This window comes from Chelonia mydas, chromosome 17, assembly GCF_015237465.2.
Source record: "Chelonia mydas isolate rCheMyd1 chromosome 17, rCheMyd1.pri.v2, whole genome shotgun sequence".
Lineage (NCBI taxonomy): Eukaryota > Metazoa > Chordata > Testudines > Cheloniidae > Chelonia > Chelonia mydas.
Genome location: NC_051257.2, coordinates 5,452,238 through 5,472,747, shown reverse-complemented (window position 1 = coordinate 5,472,747; position 20,510 = coordinate 5,452,238). Strand labels below are relative to the sequence as shown.

The 20,510-nt window shown below is 41.9% G+C and overlaps 1 protein-coding gene across 3 annotated transcripts; it reads left to right on the top strand.

The window, feature by feature from the left end:
* Positions 1–495: 495 nt before the first annotated feature.
* RNFT1 (ring finger protein, transmembrane 1) lies at positions 496–14,503 on the top strand. 3 transcript variants are annotated; one of them, XM_007057633.3, is made up of 10 exons: positions 518–616; positions 2,447–2,487; positions 3,322–3,752; positions 4,098–4,174; positions 5,111–5,211; positions 5,856–6,009; positions 7,172–7,330; positions 9,309–9,374; positions 10,312–10,413; positions 13,476–14,503. In XM_007057633.3, the coding sequence occupies exons 2-10, from the start codon at positions 2,447–2,449 to the stop codon at positions 13,608–13,610; spliced, it is 1,266 nt and encodes a 421-aa protein (XP_007057695.1). In that variant the 5' UTR covers positions 518–616; the 3' UTR covers positions 13,611–14,503. The 3 variants fall into 3 exon arrangements, with proteins under 3 accessions (XP_027675885.1, XP_007057695.1, XP_043387012.1); XM_027820084.3 differs by lacking the exon at positions 2,447–2,487 and having other exon boundaries at positions 496–616; XM_043531077.1 differs by lacking the exons at positions 518–616; positions 2,447–2,487 and adding an exon at positions 2,520–3,125.
* Positions 14,504–20,510: the final 6,007 nt, after the last annotated feature.

The following is a 20,510-nucleotide window of genomic DNA, read 5'->3' as shown; positions in this document are numbered from 1 at the left end:
ACTCCCCATCTTCACTCCTACCATCCACCCCCTCGTCCGTGGCCTGCCACTGCCACGTTCACCCTCATATGGCGCCTACTAGCTTCATCAAAAGCCATTCCCCAGCACCTTCAACTCACTAGCACCTGCAGACAGCACCCTCCAAATCCCTGCTCCTCCCTCTCTGCCCTCAGGCCACTGCCGGCCCCCTTCCCTTCCTTCTCAATCCCTGACCCCCACCCACTCTTCCTCACGCCTCTCCTCTTCCTCCCACCCTGACTGCCGCCGCTCCAACCACTCACGCCCCAGCTCCTCTCCTTCCTCCCCCCGACCCCTCCCGGCCCTTCCCACCCCGGCCTCCGCCCCACAACTCCCCCTTACCCCCTCCTCACCATCTGCCTCCCCCTCCCCCGCGGGCTCGGCGGCTCGCTGGACGCAGGGCCTGAGCCTAGTTGCTATGGCGACAAACAGCGCCGGGCCTTCCTCCTCCTCCCAGCTCCTCCTCTTCCCCCAGCCGGTAGTTGCTGCTGCTTCTGCCCCCGCCCCCAATCTAGCCCAGGCGTCAGTGATGGAGGCCCTGGGAGGCCGCGGCCCGGGCAGCAGGGCTGGGCACGGAGGCCCGGCCGCGTTATGAGAGGTAAGGTTGCGGGACCGGGGTGATTTGCCCCTCTGGCTCCGCCCCTTACCTGTGCTGCGGCGGATCTGCCCCCGGCTCTGACCTCGGGCCGTGTAAACGGGGATTGAGCCCTCGCTGTCTCGTGCCAGGGTGGAAATGGAAAGGGGAGGAGGGCTACCTCTCACAGTTTATCCCCACCCCCGCCGCCTTATCTGGGGTTCAGATGAAAGGGGGGGGATTTGTCCCCCATCCTCTGTGCAGATGGAAGGGGGGCATTTGCCCCTCATTGTCTGCCCTCTCTCCCCCTGCCCCCTTGTTAGGGGAGGAAGGTGGAAGGGGAATTAGCCCCTTACTGTCTGCCCCACTCCCACCCCTGGGTGGAGATGAAAGGGGGCATTTACCTCTCACCCACTGGTGCTGCCCACCCACGCTCACGTAGTTGGCACAGGAGGGTGTGCATGTCACCCCCGCTGTGTCCCTGCTGGGAAGGGAAAGCGGGGATTGGCACTCCTCTGGGTGCTCTTTTGTTCATAACGATATTTACCTGGGATAGGTGTCTTTGCCTTGGGAGGAACTCAGCAGTGCAACAGGGTGACATTCTGATGTGATGATGTCAGGCCAGGATGCCGTGTTGGCTCCTCCCTCCACACTGTGACAGATAGATGTTTTGCAGGCTAGACAGGTGGCTTCAGAACCTCTGTTTGCAGGACACCATTTCTGATACACCTGGGAGCATCCCATAAACTCAGGCCTGGGTAGGAGGATCTGACATGCTGAAAAAGTAAAATTAAAGAGAATTTTTAAAAAAATATGTTTTGGTCAGTGTTCAGAGAGTAGATTTGAGATCCATTAATTAAAATACAAAATGTTTGTTAATATATATTTAATATTAGGGTGCCTATTAAATATTTAAATTAGGAAGTGAAAAGAATTCTCATAGTGACATTAACTCAGCCATATTGTGCATTCTATGTGTTTTATAGTATGATTTAATAATAAATGCAGTTATTTTTAAAGTTCTCTAAACAGGTAAACTGCCATGGGCTGATTCTGCAAAGCCATACTACTAAGCATAGCGCTCTATTAAAACAATGGAATTACTTACAGTATAGGAACTACTTTGTCCTGGTAGTTTTTGTAGGAGCAGGTCATAAACCACCAAATCAAGAGTGCTAATTAAATTAATCAATTTTTGCAACATAAATGTTAAGGGCCTGATCCTCCAAACCCGTGCATGAGAAACTTTATTCATACACTAAAGTGGTCCTGTTGACTTCAGCTTATCGGATTACTCACACACACTAAGTACAGTACATGAGTTTTTGCAAGACTGAGGCCTACGATATGAACGTAGGACAACAGATAATGTATCCGTAATAGCTCTGAATGTTAGTGAGAAGTTTTACTGTGCATGCAGTTTTTCTTAAATGCTAATAACTCAATTTTTTTTTTTTTTTTTTTACAAATTAGCAGAATCTAGTTTTGTTTCAAATGTTAAGTCTTTGCTAATGTAGATATGTGCACAAATAGCATATTGAGATTTTCTTGCAATTCAGACTGTATGTTTTTCATGCTTGCATAACTGAAAAACAGGTCAATAGATTTTACTCAAACTTTCCTACATGTCCAACAAAAAAAAGCATTTTTGAGAAAATGGTGAGCAACTGAAAAAGATTTATAATGAAAATCCCAACTAAACCACAATTGTAGTGTTTGCTACATATAAATATTGTAAAAATACTTTGCCCTTCTGTGCTATCCAGTAATGTCAAAACACATTCCAAAGGATATCTAATGAAACATTATACCATTCCTGGGAAGTATATAAGAACTATTATACCCATTTGACAGATGGGGAGACTGAGGCACAGAAATGAAATGAATTGGACACAGTGAGTAAATTACAGTACTTGGAATAAAACCCAGATCTCTTGCTCTAACCATTAGACCACTCTTTATTGTCTGCAATTGCCTTTGGACCTAGATTCTCTACCAACCCTAACCCAGTCCCACACGTTTGCTCTTTATTTCCTGCTTTCTTCTCCCTCCCAGGATTACATTGCCTATGCAAAGCCCCCATATGGTCCAGGCTCTTCCCAGTGCCTTTTAAAAAGTGGATTAACCTGGTTCCACTCACTTCCCCGACAGGATAATCTCTTCTGGTAATCCCATAATGGCACTCTGTTTTCAGTACTCACTGGATTTTGATTAGACTCGTCTGTGTCTAAATACATGCCATTTTATGGATGCTTAAATGTGCAGGTCCCATCCCCCACCTTTATTATTTCCTTCTTAATCTCATGATGGTTCCCAACCTTTTTCTATAAACATATATATCATGTTAAAACTTCTGCTATACAAGCTAGTGCCTGTCTCCTCCTATTCAGCTGGGTGCTTTCTAATTTTCAGTGTAGCTTTGGCTTTTCCAGACTGTATGTGTGGCAGCCCATTGAAGGTTACAGTATACATCATTGAAAGAGAGTAAGTCAGTGGATGCTGTGAGCAATTCACACAGAGGCTTCTCATTAAGGTAAGGGGTGGGAGCCTAAAATGCAAACCTCCAGAGCTAAAGAAACCAGTATTTGTATATCTATCACTGTACCAGTGGTCTGTGTATCTAGATCATCAGGATGGCCAAAAGGCTGTGTATTTCAGAGAGACAATTCTCTTTTCCTAACTGACTGGAACACTGCTCCTTTAAACATGGCTTTCCCCCCCCCCTTTAGGAGACATAGCAGTGAGACAAAAGAATCTGGACCAGAGAAAGATCAATTCAACGCCATGCAATCAAATTGCACTCATCTCCACAATGCCCCAGGAAGTGGTGATGTTCCCTCGTCTTCTCAGAGTGCTCATACAGCAGGGCTGCCAGGAGAAGGCTCTTGCCACCGTACTGGAGATGTTCACATCCAGCTAAGTTCTGCCTTGGGAGAATCTGGGGAAAACCCCAGTTTCAGGCACATACGATCAGGTTCCCAGGGCCGTTCACATGGCCACTCCCACAATGAAGCGAGGGGGTCTGAAGATTCCACCTTAGATTCAGAGGAACACAGTGGCAGCTCCATCTCTGAACTCAGATATCTCCTCCAGTGGCTGCACAAAAGTCTTCCATACATCTTGATTCTGTGTATCAAACTGACCATGCAACATATAATCGGTAGAGTATAACAGAGTATGGTATGAGGGAACTAGCCCTTTTTTCCTGCATTCAATCCTGCTTATGAGCATGCCTGAAGTATAATTTGATTTACTTTTAGCTTTATTTTAATTTCATTTCTTCACTGGAAGGAGAAATTTCCTATAAGAGATTTCAATCACTTAATCTGTTTTTCTTTTGTTAGCGTATACATGTAGCTTAATTATTTTAGCTTGATTGCCTGAACTGTTAAAATTGTATTCTGTTATTGCAAGTACTTGTGAGAAGTGCACTTATTTTGCTCTTATTTTATTTTAATCCAGTTTCTTATTTTCCTCCATATAACTGACCCATTTTTCCTAATAGGCATTTCTCTTGGAATTGGGCTGCTAACAACTTTTATGTATGCAAACAAAAGCATTGTAAATCAGGTTTTTCTAAGAGTAAGTATTGCCCATTGCAATGAAGTTTGTGTTTTTACGTTAACTATTACCCAAGACTTTCATGCATCAGTTTTTGAGAGAAATGTGAAATGATCTTATATTAATTTAGTAAACAAAACAGATAAATATCATAGGATTTTTGAAATGTAAATGTTTTAGCTATCAATAAAATTTACACACTTCTAAACCTGACTTAGCATTTGTCAGAGAAGCATACTTTGCAAATTTAAAATAAAATATTGGTACAATCTCTTTTTTTGACTTTGCATATCAAAATGCCTGACAATGCTTCTGCCGTAATGAGACAGAAATGCTTAACCGTATTTTAAGAATGGTTAAAACTACTGTTTCATATGCAGAGTATCTGTTATGAGGGCACAGGGGTTATTGAGAATTTTGTTACTTAGAAAAGTGGTTGAGGAGATATATTATCTCCTCAACCGCTTTTCTAAGTAACAAAATGAAATGAACGCCCAAGCAGTAACACTTCTGCTTGGGCGTTCACCCCATTAAAGTTTTCAGAGTAGCAGCCGTGTTAGTCTGTATCCACAAAAAGAAAAGGAGGACTTGTGGCACCTTAGAGACTAACAAATTTATTTGAGCATAAGCTTTCGTGAGCTACAGTTCACTTCATTGGATGCATTCAGTGGAAAGTAGATCACAAAAGCTTATGCTTAAATAAATTTGTTAGTCTCTAAGGTGCCACAAGTCCTTTTCTTTTCATCCCATTAAAGTGCATGGAGATCTGTGTGAGCACAATGATCTGCCCTTGAACTACTTCTTCATGGTGTAAAGTAACATAGCAGTATCTTGTACTAGTGACTGTGTTCAAATATTGTCGTCCTAGTTTTATTGAGTGTGAAAGAAATTAACTTGAGACTTAAAAAAAAATCAAAGTAACAGAAAACTATTACATTTTTAATGTGTATCTTACAGGAAAGGTGCTCCAAGTTGCAATGTGCTTGGGTACTGATATTCCTAACCGGGTCATCTCTCCTCTTGTATTATACCTTTCACTCTCAGTCACTTTATTACAGGTAATTAGCAGAACATCTATGTTATATTAGTCACTTTAAATGAAATGTCATTTCTTGTGAAAATCTCATCTTTGCTCCTGGCATTTTTTTTTTTAAGAGAATCAAGAAGTTGGCTTCACTTAACGCAGATAAATAAATAAATGATGGGCCCAGTTCTGCAAAGCCTTACTGCAGAACACTCATGTGAAGAAGGGTTTGCAAGATTAGGCCCTATGTCTGGGGTTCACTGGCACAACTTGGGTTTGATTCTCAGCCCCGTCACCCCTTGGTGTGGGAGTACTGGGGATACAGTGCCATAAGTCTCTAGCAGGGCATGTGTCTTAAGTTTCTTCTGTCACTAGTTTACAACAACCCTGCTAACTGATTAAGGGGCAACATTGGCAGAATGGGAAAGGGAGCAAGTACTTGTATGGCAGGATGACGGTTACAATGTAGATGTAAAGTGGATTCGAAATGGGGAGCTCTTCATGGATGACAAAAGCTCTCTCTTTCCCACTCCTTCTAGAGGAAAACATTACACTATCTAAACATGCTTTTTTTAAAAAAAAAAGTACCCTTTTAAATGAAACCGTACGCTAATATCCATTCATGGTGTGTACCTCTGGAGCTTGTACCCTTGTAATTTTAGATATTTCTTTTTGTAGCTTAATCTTTTTAAAACCTACTGTGGATTTTATGAACTTCTGGGAGGTACTTTGGATCGTGGGAATCACAGACTTTATTCTGAAATTCCTCTTCATGGGCTTCAAATGCTTTATTCTCTTGGTGCCTTCTTTTATGATGTCTTTTAAATCCAAGGTAAGAAAATAATCTATACTTAGCTTTAGCATGAACATCCTTTTACAGTACAATCAGCCAGTCATGAATTCCACCTAGAGGAACATTTTTCTTAATTAAAGTTCTGCACATTATCTGTCGATGCAGGGGAAGGGGAAAACCATTCTCAACAATTTTTTGAGTATGGTCTTTCAGACAGTTGTGCACCCATTTTATAGTAATTTAATCTAGACCACATTTCCCTAGTTTGGTTATGAGAATGTCATGTGAGATTGTGTCAAAAGCCTTACTAAAATCAAGATATGTGACTGCTACTGCTTTCCCCTATCCACCAGGCCCAGCAACTCTTTTAAAGAAAGAAATTAGGTTGGTTTGGCATGATTTGTTCTTGACAAATCCATGATGGTTATTCCTTATTGTATTGTCCTCTAGGTGCTTATAAACCGATTGCAAAACTGTTTTAAAAGGGAGGGCATGGAGCTTTTAAAGAACACAAAGTAACTTGTGGGGGAGGTAAATGGAGTTTTGATTTACATGTGGTTGTAAAAGAAAAGGCCTTTTCTTAACCCCCGTTTTTCTCAGCATTATACATGCAGACAATTTTTAACAGAAAATTGATCTAAAATTAATTTTTCTGTTTGCATTTTTCTTGTAACTTTTCCCCTTTTTTAATGCTTATGAAAGCAAGACTGATAACAGTGGTAAGTAGGTAGGCACTCTGCAAAGGCACCCCTATTCTGATCTTTTGTACCTTGGTTTTTCTGGCCTTCTCGTGAGCAGAGCCTGCCAATCGTGCAGCTGTTTTATGATAGCTGACAAATGTCAACTAAGGACTTGCCAAAGATCATCAGTTTTGTTTTGTTTGTCATGACACCTGACTCTAATTGGTGAAGTGTTAGTGAATTAACCCATGATAAAACTTCTTTTTAACTCCTTTTTAAAAATCATGATCTTGGCCCCATTTTTTAGGAGTTTAATGTAATACCATGCAGTTTTGTAACTCTTACATGTATGCGATTTTAATGACTCACGTTTCCAAACAATATTTCAGATCTGTCGAGTCACTAGTTAAGATATAATGAGGGATAAATATTAAAAAGAGTAAATATATAGAAAAGATGCATTAACTTTAAATTATCTGTATTTTAAATGTATTTTTAAATATTCCTCTTGTTGTTCGTAGGGCTACTGGTATATGCTGTTAGAAGAATTCTGCCAGTATTACCGTACATTCGTCCCCATACCAATTTGGTTTCGTTATCTTATTGGCTATAGGGAGCTGGACAATGTACTGGGGTGGAGTCTTGGAGTATTGCTAGGTCTGATCTACTTCATCCTAAAAGTATGTAAATGTTATCCTTCCTCTGTATTTTAATGTATAAAATGATACTGCAGTAATTACCATAGAAGAGATGTAGACATAAAAATGAATGTATTCTGAAATATTCCCCAGAGTTTGAGCTGACTTGCTGGTTTAATACAGCCTTCCAAAATCAATATAAAGTTTTGCTAGGTCAGGCACTAGATCTATTCACCCTCCCTTTGAAGGATGATTAGAAAACTAATGATGTTTTACACAGTCCAAAAATTGCTTGCCACAACTGAGTGTGAAAGTAGGAATTCTGTCTGAACTAGTTGTTAATGCCAGGATGGCTAATATGTTTTGTGTCCTTCAAGCTAAGATCCACTGGGTTGCTCTCACTGTTGGAGAGTTCAAGTTCTGAATTTCACTTTAACACAGCAAGCACTAGGGCATTCTGAGGGTGGAGGGCCTGAGCCTCTGGTACCTGCAGTGTCTGGGAGGTCTGCCGGAGCCTGAGTTTGGCAAACTTCATGGCACTATTGTGCTTTTGAGTGGCCTTTGTAATAATAGGGAATCAGGTTGATGGGGGGTTTTTTGTTCTTGTTTTTTGTTAATTAGAGACTTCTGTTATTCTGTTTGTTTGTTGTAATTTTGCTGTAGAGTGCCCATGTGCCTTGGTACCGTCAATATAAATTTCTAAAGAGAAATTTTACATCAAATTGAGGTAGCTTTTGTCAAACTCATAAATGCCTTCCAAAGTAAGACCAAACTTGAACTAGGGTAGAAAAAAAAATATTAAGAACTTGTGGACAGAATGTGGAGTAATGCACCAAATAATAGTCTTAACTGTTACTTGTAGACTTCTTGTAGGCAGTATGTAAACAAATTGCCATGGGAGATGGGCAGAATTCCAGTCAACAAAACCATCTCCTTTTGGAAAATCTTGCATTATGTAAAATTGTTGCTTTGGGTTGCCATTCCACTATTTTAACTTGTCAGCTTAATCTGTTTTTCCTTAACATGGCTTAAAATCTCCCCCGTCACAAAGGGAAGTTGGGTATCAACTCCCATTGACTTTCAGTGTAGTCGGGTACCCAACTCCCTTTAGTCCCTTTGACACTATCCCACTCTGTGCTTATACTAGGCATATCCAAAACTATCTTGGTTTGGTACAGTTTATATATAACACAGCAGCTGTATTCTGTTGTTTACTATACACATGCAAAATTAAAAGATCATTATGTTAAAAGAACATTATTAAGATTGCAAAATCAAGTACTTACAAGGTAGGCAATGCTAGATATAAAGTTGCCTGTGCCACCTTAATTTGGCCCCCTCGTGTATATTCACTGTGGTACAGTCTTTAATTACATGATCTCTTACTATTTTTTTCCAGTGAGGACAGACTCTTCTGAGATATTAGCTGCTGAAATCTAAGAAGTCTCTACTGAGCATACATGAACTATAATTTTTAAAGGCATATAATTTGGCCAAATATGAATAAATTTTCATGGGGATGGCAGAAGGCACATCCCTGACACAAAGACATTTCGCGGCCAAATTGCAAGTTCCTCCTCCAAAACATGGGGGTCCGAGAGAATCTCAAAGAAAAGGTTACCAGAATTTTTGTAACATGGGCAAAACAATATATTTTACCCTAGTCTAATTTTTGGAACAGCTGAACCATTTTTGGTTGAAATTTTGCACGAGAGGCAGACACCCAGCATGGAAAATTTCAGACTTAACAGTTAAAATTTGGCAAAGTTTATAAGCAACCGAAAGCATGGCTTTAAAAAGGGGAAGTGTTGGGCAACTCAGTAATAAGTAGAGCTACCAGTCCCACCTATAATTGTTTCATTACCAGACTAAAAGTAAAACATTGAAGGCCAAATGTGCAAAGCGTTGCATGGAATTTTAGCACTGAGGCTCCTCACTTCAAAACCTGCACAAAGTTTGAAAATCTAGCTCTTGGAAATAAATATTAAGCATAATTTTGTTTTTCTTTTCTCAATTTCAGCTTTTGAGCCTTTTTGGACATCTGAGAAACTTTAGACAGGTTTTGCGTATATTTTGTACACGACCAGTGAGTATTGGATTCTCTGTAACAACAAAGTGACAAATGTGGCTTCCACAAAAATAATTCTTCTTGAAGATAGCTTTTTCCTGTGTACTAGTTGATCACATTATGTTCTTTTAGTTACATGGAGTTCAACTTTCAAAGTAATCCCACTGTTTGTTCCCTTCTTACAGTTACTTGCACTGTAAAATTTAATTTCTCAGCTTCACGATTATGGGCTGACCTGAAGTCACTTTAAAAGTGATCAGTTTTTTTATTGTAAGCAGCATCTTGAGGTAAACTATTTGAATACCATGTAAATAAAGTATGATGTAAAGAATATATTTTAAAACTGGGCAAAATATTTGTTTGACTCACATCTGCAAGAGCAAAGTAGCAAACCTTTACCCATTAGCAACTAACTGAAATATACAAGAGTAAGACCCAGATCTTGGCAAAATAACTGAAGAGTAAATAGATATTCCATTCAGAATAAAAAATTATTCTTTTTCTAGAATAGTGGGTGGTTGGTAAAATGTACTGTAATTTAATCTAGAGCCTGCTGTGCATGTACCAGAATATATAGGAGGATTTTTGACATTTAATTAGATTAATGCTAAAATACCTTACACAGTCTGTGTAAGCAATACTCTCTTAACAGTAAGTGATGTGTTTTCATTCTGCTCAATGTGTATCAGCTCATGACAGAACTTTGCTGCAGGAAGGCCACCATTGTAGCAAATTACTTTCAAAGTCCCCACATAGCGTCCTCAGTAGATTATACCCAAATACCACCTTCCCCTGGAGCACGTATGTGTCAATATAGCATCCTAAGGATTGAAACACTTAACATCCTGTTGCCCCAGGGATTTTCTAGTTTCCTCTCTAACCACATCCTTTCAGTCTTCCTTATTCTTTTCTGGATCTTAACATCTGGTGCAAAAATCTTTTTTTTTTTTAACAGCACTATGGGGTGACAGCTAGCAAGAGACAGTGTTCTGAAGCAGATGATATTTGTTCAATATGCCAAGCTGAATTTCAAAAGCCTATTCTTCTAATCTGCCAGGTAATTCTAAAGAGATTTTGAATTCGAGAATCACAATGTGGGAGGAGGCTTCTGTTCTGAAACTTTGTGAATCAAACTGATGTTGACAGTGTCAGTTGGAAAGTAGCAACAGATTTATGGAAAAAACTTGTAGATGCTTGTGAATGGGAAACTCCCTTTTGATGGAAGAGTATTGTAAGTCTCGCTAGCTTGTGTATATTTGCCTGCAACTTTTTTTTAAATGTTTGAAATTTTATATTATATGCTAAAGACAGCAGCTTTCAGTATTATATTGTATGGGAACAGTTTAATACTAGCAAGTATTCAACAAGGGATTGGACACTTATATGGATAAAAGAATATACAGTGTTGATGTGAACAAATTTTGGAAGAGTTTAAATTTCATGCCTCAAAGACTAAAGAAATACCTAACTACTATGGATTAGGAGGGTTTTTTTTCACCTTTCCCTAAAGCATATAGTGCTGACTGTAGTCAGAAACAACATACTGGACTAACTGGCCCATGAGTCTGATTTAATATGGCAATTCCTATGTTTCTGAGGAGATTTGAAGACACTATACACTTGGGGTAGAAAAAGCATATCAACTTGTTTTCACTTGATTGTCTATGCAGTACTTCACTCCTGTCCATTTACTTCTAGAATCCTTGCAAGTCTTCATACTGCTGACGCTTGGCAAAGTTTTTATTTATTTATTTATTTATTTAAAACTAATTGCTGTTGCTACAGGTAGGGTTGGTATCACAGTCTATTGTTAAGATTGCCCAACATTTCCCATTATACGACCCTGTTTTCAGTTGCTTTTAACTTGCAAAACTTTAACCATTTGTGATGAAATTTTCCATGTTAGGTGTCTGCTTCAGGCTGATTTTTGTTTGTTCGTTTCTTTTTGAAAATTTCAGCCAAAACAGTCTAGCCCCTTCTGAGAATGAGGCTAGGGAAAAATATATTTGTTAAAAAAAATTCTGGTGAACTTTTCTTTTAGCGGCTGTCTAGCTCCCTTGTGCTTTGGAGCAGAAACTCTAAATTTGTCAGGGGGTTGCCTTTGTGACAGGGATGTACCTGTTGCTCTCCCTGTGAAAATCTGCCCAGGGCTCAGGAGGACTTTTTCCTGCAATTGCAACTCGGGGCTGCTGCAGCCAGGGCTGTGTCTGGGTCTGGCCACCTGAACTGAGTGCAGGGAGCCTGTCTTTCCTGTGCTCTCAGTGACCCCCCTTCTGGGTCCAGGCAAGAGGAAGGATGAAACCACCTACTTTGAAAGCAGGGGGGTGGGATAAGAGCTTGACCTGCAAGAGGCGTAGATTGGCACAAGGAGCATAGGGGTGGGGAAGAGAGGAGAATGGAGTTAGAATGGGAGGATAGATTGGGACTGGAGGTTGGCAGGGGGACAGCGAAACTGGGACTGGGAGCTGGGGTAGGGGGAGACTGGAACTGAACCAGTGGGGCCAGGAAAAAGAGGAGAGCGGGAGACAAATCTGAGGATCCAGAGTGTGGGAGTCAGAACTGGGACAGTTTGAGCCAAAGAGTGGAGGGACACTAAGATTGGGACTGGAAGGTAGTGCAGATGAGCAATGTGTATGCAGGGAGACACAGATTAGATTAGGAACTAGGGTAAGAAGGAGCTGGGAATGGCTGGACAAGGAGAGTGGGCCTAGAGTGAAAAGCCTGAGAAAAGGAGTCTGGGGCTAGGTAGCCAGACCAGAACTGGGTGAGGAGCCAGTATTGAGGAGTAGACAGGCACTGGGACCAAGAGGAGCAGATAGGTCAGAAGGGGCCACACGTGGTGGGAGAATGGGCAGAAGTTTGTGCCCACTAGGCACTCCTCCAAAGCCAGGAATGGAACCCAGGAGTCACCATTCCTTTTGTGTCAGGGTGTGTTTGATCGCCTCCAGTGCTGGTTCATCTCGAGGAAGACAAGCTAGTATTGCTATCATTTACTCCTTTAACTCTAATTTGCAGAGGTCTGTGAGGTGGACCCTAAAGGTTTTAGAACTGCTGATGAACCATGGAGGTGTCATTATGATGCTACATGAGGAAACTTGGGTTTTTTTCAGATTGCTTTTTTAAGTAACACACCAGAAAAATACTACATTAAAGCACACTATTAATGTTGCAAAGTCAAAGGTTCACTGCTCAGAAATGCCATCTGTGCAACATCTGTGCAACCATGATGTGGCCCCCCCGCCCGTTGTGTGTAAGCATTGTGGTACTGTTTAATTATGCAATCACATACTATTTTTTTCCACAGGATCTCTGCCTCATTCGGCGCACAGGATGCACCTGCTTTGGGGATGAATTAGGGTGTATTTAAAAAAAAACAACAAAACTTGTCTGTAGGATTCTGCGTCACTTGTTGCAGAAGTTAGAAGATGTGTAGCGACTGAGGCAGGGGATTGCAGGAATAGAAACAATGGGCTCATGGGTAAAACAGTTAAATTCTGTACTACAGAGCTTTGCTTTGAATATACAAAGTGCTGTATCATGCGAAGGACTCTTAAAAATCAGCTCCTGCGTGTCTCAAATTGGGCACCCTAGATTAGTGGATACCTCATACTTTAATCCCTCTGTGATGTAGAAAAGCCCATGAGAAAGTTAATAATTCTGTTTTCAGAGCCCGGTTCAAATAGTGTGCAGAAATAAGGCATAGGGCCACACATCAAACAAGAAAACAAAATATTGAATGGCTGCTTATGAAGTGCGCACCATCTGTTCCGTGCACTGAATGAGGCAAGGGTCCTCTGCAAAAAATAGTATGTGATCAAGTAATTAAATACTATCATAATACTTATGCATAAAGGGGCTGATCAGCGTTGCACAGGTAACCTTACTTCTGGCATTTCCTAAGATCTGAATGCTTGAGTTTGCAATTTTAATTTTTTTAGCTTGGTTTTATATGCAATTATGTAAGTAGAATAGTTTAGCAGACCCATTAATTAGAAGAGTAGAGTAACTAGATTTTTAATATTCTAAATTGATTTGAAAAACAGGTTGTAATAAATATTAGATCTTTTGTGCTCTTGCAGTTAAAAAAACATCAAGTACTTGTCATTCTTTTCATTACAGCACATATTTTGTGAAGAATGCATCTCTTTATGGTTCAATAGAGAGAAAACATGTCCACTCTGCAGAACTGTTATTTCAGACCACGTTAACAAATGGAAGGATGGAGCCACTTCTATGCATCTACAGATTTATTAAAACATGTCATAACTTTTACTTTTTTTTTTTTTTTTTTTACAGTGTACATTCATTTGAATAAATGTTTTGCAGTTTAATGTGGATACTACTGTGGTTGGTAAAGGGTGTGTGTTTAAGATTAGCAAAGGACTATCTAAGATCCTCAAGTACTTCTATCAAATGTTCTAAAATTTGAGTTTACTAAAACATAGCATAAATTGAAAACTGCCTTTTCATAGATTAAAAAAATCTTAAATTTTAGAATTAATGTTCAAAATCCAACACTATATTGATATTTCATAATATTTCAGAGAAATGGTCAAATATTTGAAAATGCTGCACTGTTACTTAGAGCAACTGCTTCACTCATTGTTTTACATGAACATCTACAATAGTTTGTAGTGTTCCAAATTGCATTTATTCTTGTATGACTTTACCAAACACAGCAGCTAGAGATGTGGGCTATGATCTTGGGATGCTGAGCACTGACAACTCCTATGGACTTGAGTGGGAGTTGCAGAGCTACTCATCACACTCAAAGAGTAAGCCTTTTAATGCTGAACCTGATAGTTCAGAGAAATGAGCCTTCTTTTTTTCCCATGTTAGACCTATGTCATTAACTGTTTTTCACTACATTTTGAGGAATATCATATAAGAATTTCCCCACTTAGGTCCATTGCAGATCTATAGGAATTTTTCTCCATCTTATGCTTACCATATAAATTACCCAACCACCGCTGGAAGTTTTTTACTTAATATTTTATAACGTTTGTATTTTCAAAGCAAATCTTAATACTATATTTTTGTCAAATATCAGGTAACCAAATTTTCTTAAAGGGGAGAATCTATTTTATATTATATATACGATTTGTAGTGTGCATAGAATATAGAGAATAAATGCAGTTTAAATTCTTTTGGCTGGTGCATGTTCTGTAAGCATACAGGATTTGTTACTGTTCCACTGATAACAGCAACTTTTAAATATGTGCAACGCATGGAAGATTACCATTTGCCCCATAAAACTAGATAACTTTTTCAAAGTCAAATGTACTGGTGATTAATCTCTATGCTATCTGTGCAACCAAATCATTCTCTTCCCTCTGCTTACTAGTCTCTCCTCACCTCTTCCATTCAGACAAAATAGGCAAAAACTATCTTGTCAGTGAATTACTGCAGGGCTGAATTTAGCCTAACTTAGTTTTTGGCTGTTTTGGAACTTACTCAATTGAACACTTAAAGAAACTGCCACTTTGAGAAGTGCTTGGTTTCTTTGTTTGCAAGAGAATGTGCTCCTATCTTAGGGTATGACTACACTACAAAATTAGGTCAATTTTAATTAAATCGACATTGAGGCTCTGATTTAAGCAACTTGATTCTGCATGTCCCCACTATGCATAGCCTCACTAGCAGGGCTTGCATCGACACTCACAGCGGTGCACTCTGGGTAGCTATCCCACAGTGTATGGAGCCAAAGGGAACGTTGGGTTAGGCTTGCAATGCCTCATGGGACCAAAACATTTGCACAGGTGGTTATGGAAACACGGCATTTGCCTCTCCTGATGCACTTCCCTCCCTCCCTGAAATCAACGGCAAAGAAACCAAGCCTTTTTCGTGCCTTTTTTCCTAAGCCTGGGTTACCCATCCAGATGCCATAGCACGGCAAGCAGGGACCCCGCTCAGCTGCACACTGTTGTTGTGAGAATTGCAAACTCCTCACGCCTTATTCTGCAGTATTTGCTCAGCCAAAGCAGGAGCCACCACATAGAAAAAAATGGTTACTCACCTTCTCGTAACTGTTGTTCTTCGAAATGTGTTGTTCATGTCCATTTCAATCAGGTGTGTGCGCGTGCACAGTAGCCGGAAGGTTTTTCCCCCTAGCAGCAACCGTAGGGTCAGCCAGGGCACCCCCTGGAGTGACACCTTCATGGCGTCCAATATAGAGCCCTGCCGACCCTATACCCCCTCAGTTCCTTCTTGCCAGCTACTCCGACAGAGGGGTAGGAGGGTGGGTATTGGACATGAACAACACGTCAAAGAACAGTTATGAGAAGTTTCAGAGTAGCAGCCGTGTTAATCTGTATTCGCAAAAAGAAAAGGAGTACTTGTGGCACCTTAGAGACTAACAAATTTATTTGACCATAAGCTTTCATGAGCTACAGCTCACTCCATCAGATGCATTCAGTGGAAAATACAGTGGGGAGATTTATATACATAGAGAACATGAAACAATGGGTGTTACCATACACATTGTAACAAGAGAGTTATCACTTAAGGTGAGCTATTACCAGCAGGAGAGTGGGAAAAAAAACCTTTTGTAGTGATAATCAAGGTGGGCCATTTCCAGCAGTTGACAAGAACGTCTGAGGAACAGTGGGGGGTGGAGGGCGGGAATAAACATGAGGAAATGGTTTTACTTTGTGTAATGACCCATCCACTCCCAGTCTCTAGTCAAGCCTAAGTTAATTGTATCCAGTTTGCAAATTAATTCCCATTCAGCAGTCTCTTGTTGGAGTCTGTTTTTGAAGTTTTCTTGTTGAAGAATTGCAACTTTTAGGTCTGTAATCGAGTGACCAAAGAGATTGAAATGTTCTCCAACTGGTTTTTGAATGTTATAATTCTTGACGTCTGATTTGTGTCCATTTATTCTTTTACGTAGAGACTGTCCAGTTTGACCAATGTACATGGCAGAGGGGCATTGCCGGCACATGATGGCATATATCACATTGGTAGATGTGCAGGTGAACGAGCCTCTGATAGTGTGGCTGATGTGATTAGGCCCGATGATGGTGTCCCCTGAATAGATATGTGGACACAGTTGGCAACGGGCTTTGTTGCAAGGATAGGTTCCTGGGTTAGTGGTTCTGTTGTGTGGTGGGTGGTTGCTGGTGAGTATTTGCTTCAGGTTGGGGGGCTGTCTGTAAGCAAGGACTGGCCTGTCTCCCAAGATCTGTGAGAGTGATGGGTCGTCCTTCAGGATAGGTTGTAGATCCTTGATGATGCATTGGAGAGGTTTTAGTTGGGGGCTGAAGGTGAAGGCTAGTGGCGTTCTGTTATTTTCTTTGTTGGGCCTGTCCTGGTGTAGGTGACTTCTGGGTACTCTTCTGGCTCTGTCAATCTGTTTCTTCACTTCAGCAGGTGGGTATTTTAGTTGTAAGAATGCTTGATAGAGCTCTTGTAGGTGTTTGTCTCTGTCTGAGGGGTTGGAGCAAATGCGGTTGTATCGTAGAGCTTGGCTGTAGATGATGGATCATGTTGTGTGGTCTGGATGAAAGCTGGAGGCATGTAGGTAGGAATAGCGGTCAGTAGGTTTCCGGTATAGGGTGGTGTTTATGTGACCATCGCTTATTAGCATCATAGTGTCCAGGAAGTGGATCTCTTGCGTGGACTGGACCAGGCTGAGGTTGATGGTGGGATGGAAATTGTTGAAATCATGGTGGAATTCCTCAAGGGCTTCTTTTCCATGGGTCAAGATGATGAAGATGTCATCAATATGCGGGGAGGGAGGGATAGCTCAGTGGATAGCTCGGTGGTTTGAGCATTGGCCTGCTAAACCCAGGGTTGTGAGTTCAATCCTTGAGGGGGCCATTTAGGGATCTGGGGCAAAAATTGGGGATTGGTCCTGCTTTGAGCAGGGGGTTGGACTAGATGACCTCCTGAGGTCCCTTCCAACCCTGATATTCTATGATTCTATGATTAATGTAGCGCAAGTAGAGTGGGGCATTAGGGGACGAGAGCTGAGGACGCGTTGTTCTAAGTCGGCCATAAAAATGTTGGCATACTGTGGGGCCATGCGGGTACCCATAGCAGTGCCACTGATTTGAAGGTATACATTGTCCCCAAATGTGAAATAGTTATGGGTGAGGACAAAGTCACCAAGTTCAGCTACAAGGTTTGCCGTGACATTATCGGGGATACTGTTCCTGACGGCTTGTAGTCCACCTTTGTGTGGAATGTTGGTGTAGAGGGCTTCTACATCCATAGTGGCCAGGATGGTGTTTTCAGGAAGATCACTGATGGATTATAGTTTCCTCAGGAAGTCAGTGGTGTCTCGAAGATAGCTGGGAGTGCTGGTAGCGTACGGCCTGAGGAGGGAGTCTACATAGCCAGACAATCCTGCTGTCAGGGTGCCAATGCCCGAGATGATGAGGCGTCCAGGATTTCCAGGTTTATGGATCTTGGGTAGCAGATAGAATACCCCAGGTCGGGGTTCCAGGGATGTGTGTCTGTGCGGATTTGTTCTTGTGCTTTTTCAGGGAGTTTCTTGAGCAAATGGTGTAGTGTCTTTTGGTAACCCTCAGTGGGATCAGAGGGTAATGGCTTTTAGAAAGTGGTGTTGGAGAGCTGCCTAGCAGCCTCTTGTTCATATTCCGATCTATTCATGATGATGACAGCACCTCCTTTGTCAGCCTTTTTGATTATGTTGTCAGAGTTGTTTCTGAGGCTGTGGATGGCATCGTGTTCTGCACGACTGAGGTTATGGGGCAAGTGATGCTGCTTTTCCACAATTTCAGCTCATGCACGTCGGCGGAAGCACTCTATGTAGAAGTCCAGTCTGTTGTTTCGACCTTCAGGAGGAGTCCACCCAGAATCCTTCTTTTTGTAGTCTTGGTAGGAAGATATCTGTGGGTTAGTAGATTGTTCAGAGGTGTGTTGGAAATATTCCTTGAGTCGGAGACGTCGAAAATAGGATTCTCGGTCACCACAGAACTATCACGTTCGTGGGGATGGAGAGGCAGAAGGAGAGGCCCCAAGATAGGACAGATTCTTCTGCTGGGCTAAGAGTATAGTTGGATAGATTAACAATATTGCTGGGTGGGTTAACAGAACCACTGTTGTGGCCCCTTGTGGCATGTAGTAGTTTAGACAGTTTAGTGTTCTTTTTCTTTTGTAGAGAAGCAAAGTGTGTGTTGTAAATGCCTTGGCTAGTTTTTGTAAAGTCCAGCCACAAGGAAGTTTGTGTGGAAGGTTGGTTTTTTATGAGAGTATCCATTTTTGAGAGCTCATTCTTAATCTTTCCCTGTTTGTTGTAGAGGATGTTGAGCAGGTGGTTCCACAGTTTCTTTGAGAGCGTGTGGCACAAGCTGTCAGCATTGTCTGTGTGGTATGTAGATTGTAATGGATTTTTTTACCTTCAGTCCTTTTGGTATGATGTCCATCTGTTTGCATTTGGAAAGGAAGATTATGTCTGTCTGTATTTGTATGCGTTTTTTCATGAAGTTGATAGATTTCCACTCCATACAGCTAAATTCAGTGCCTTGCATAATGACAGATTTCAGAGTAGCAGCCGTGTTAGTCTGTATTCGCAAAAAGAATCTCCCCACTGTATTTTCCACTGAATGCATCCGATGAAGTGAGCTGTAGCTCACGAAAGCTTATGCTCAAATAAATTTGTTAGTCTCTAAGGTGCCACAAGTACTCCTTTTCTAGTTATGAGAAGGTGAGTAACCGTTTTTTCTTCTTCGAGGGCTTGTTCACGTCAATTCCAATCAGGTGACTCACAAGCCCAAGTTCAGGAGGTGGGGGTGGAGTCGTCCACTGATTGGAGCACTGTTCATCTGAAGGCCGAATTGTCTCTGACCTGTTGCGTAATCGTATAATGCGTGGTAAAACCATGAATGGAGGACCACGTCGCCGCCCTGTAGATTTCCTGAGTAGGGATCTGAGTCAGGAGTGCTGTTGATGAGGCCTGCACCCTGGTGGAGTGTGCAGTGATCAGGCGTGCAGGAACCCCCACCAGGCTGTAGCACTCACATATGCAAGACATGATCCATGATGAGATGTGTTGTGAGGACACAGGTAGGCCCTTCATTCTGTCTGCCACCCCTACAAATAGCTGGACTGATTTTCTCAACGGCTTTGTTCTTTCGATGTAGAAAGCTAGTGCCCTACAAACATCTAGTGAGTGGAGTCTCTGCTCCCTGCTGCTAGAATGCAGTTTAGGGTAGAATACGGGGAGAAAGATGTCCTAGTTGATGTGGAACTGCGACACAACCTTCGTGAGGAAAGCAGGATGGGGCCTGAGCTGAACCTTTTCCCTTACAGAACACGGTATAAGGGGGCTCCGATGTTAGAGCCCTGAGCTCAAACACCCTGCTGGCTGAGGTTATTGCTACCAGGAACGCCACCTTGTAAGAGAGGTAGAGCAGGGAGCAAGTCACTAATGGTTCAAATGGGGGTCCCATGAGCCTAGAGAGGACCAGGCTGAGGTCCCAGCCAGGGACAAGCTGATCGACATTAGGGTATAGCCTGTCGAGCCCTTTTAAGAACTGGCTTACCATGGGGTTAGCAAAAACAGAGCGGCCCTCCTTGCCTGGGTGGAAGGCCAAGATGGCAGCTAAGTGCACCCTTAGATAATAACAAAAACTCCTGCTGCTTCAGATGTAGGAGGTAGTCCTGAATAAGTGGCAATGAGGCTAGCGTCGTGGGTGAATGGTGCTGAGCTGACCAGACTGAAAATCTCTTCCACTTGGCAAGGTATGTGGCTTTCGTAGAAGGTTATCTGCTACCAAGGAGGACTTGTCTAACCTGACCTGAACAGAAAAACTCCATCGGGTTCAACCATGGAGCTTCCACACTGTGAGGTGAAGCAACTCAAGGTTCGGATGTTGAAGACGGCCGTGATCTTGTGACAGAAGGTCCAGGCAGAGTGGCAGGGTGATCGGGGCTTCTACAGATGTGTCTAGGAGAGATGTGTACCAGTGATGTTGGAGCCATGCTGGAGCTATCAATATAACCTGAGCTCATTCCCTCCGGATCTTGAGAAGCGCCTTGTGAACCAGCGGTATGGGCGGAAAGACATATAGGAGAGAACCTCCCCATTGGAGGAGGAACGCGTCCATGCTGAAGCCCGGGTTGTGATTTTGGAAGGAGCAGAATTGCTGACACTTCCGGTTGCATTGCGTGGCGAATACGTCTATCTGG

Coding starts and splice junctions, on each gene's coding strand:
- RNFT1 (XM_007057633.3), top strand. CDS start 2,447: ATGGGGAGACTGAGGCACAGAAATGAAATGAATTGGACACA. Junction 5,212..5,855: donor TCTCAGTCACTTTATTACAG/GTAATTAGCAGA, acceptor TTCTTTTTGTAG/CTTAATCTTTTTAAAACCTA. Junction 6,010..7,171: donor TGATGTCTTTTAAATCCAAG/GTAAGAAAATAA, acceptor TGTTGTTCGTAG/GGCTACTGGTATATGCTGTT.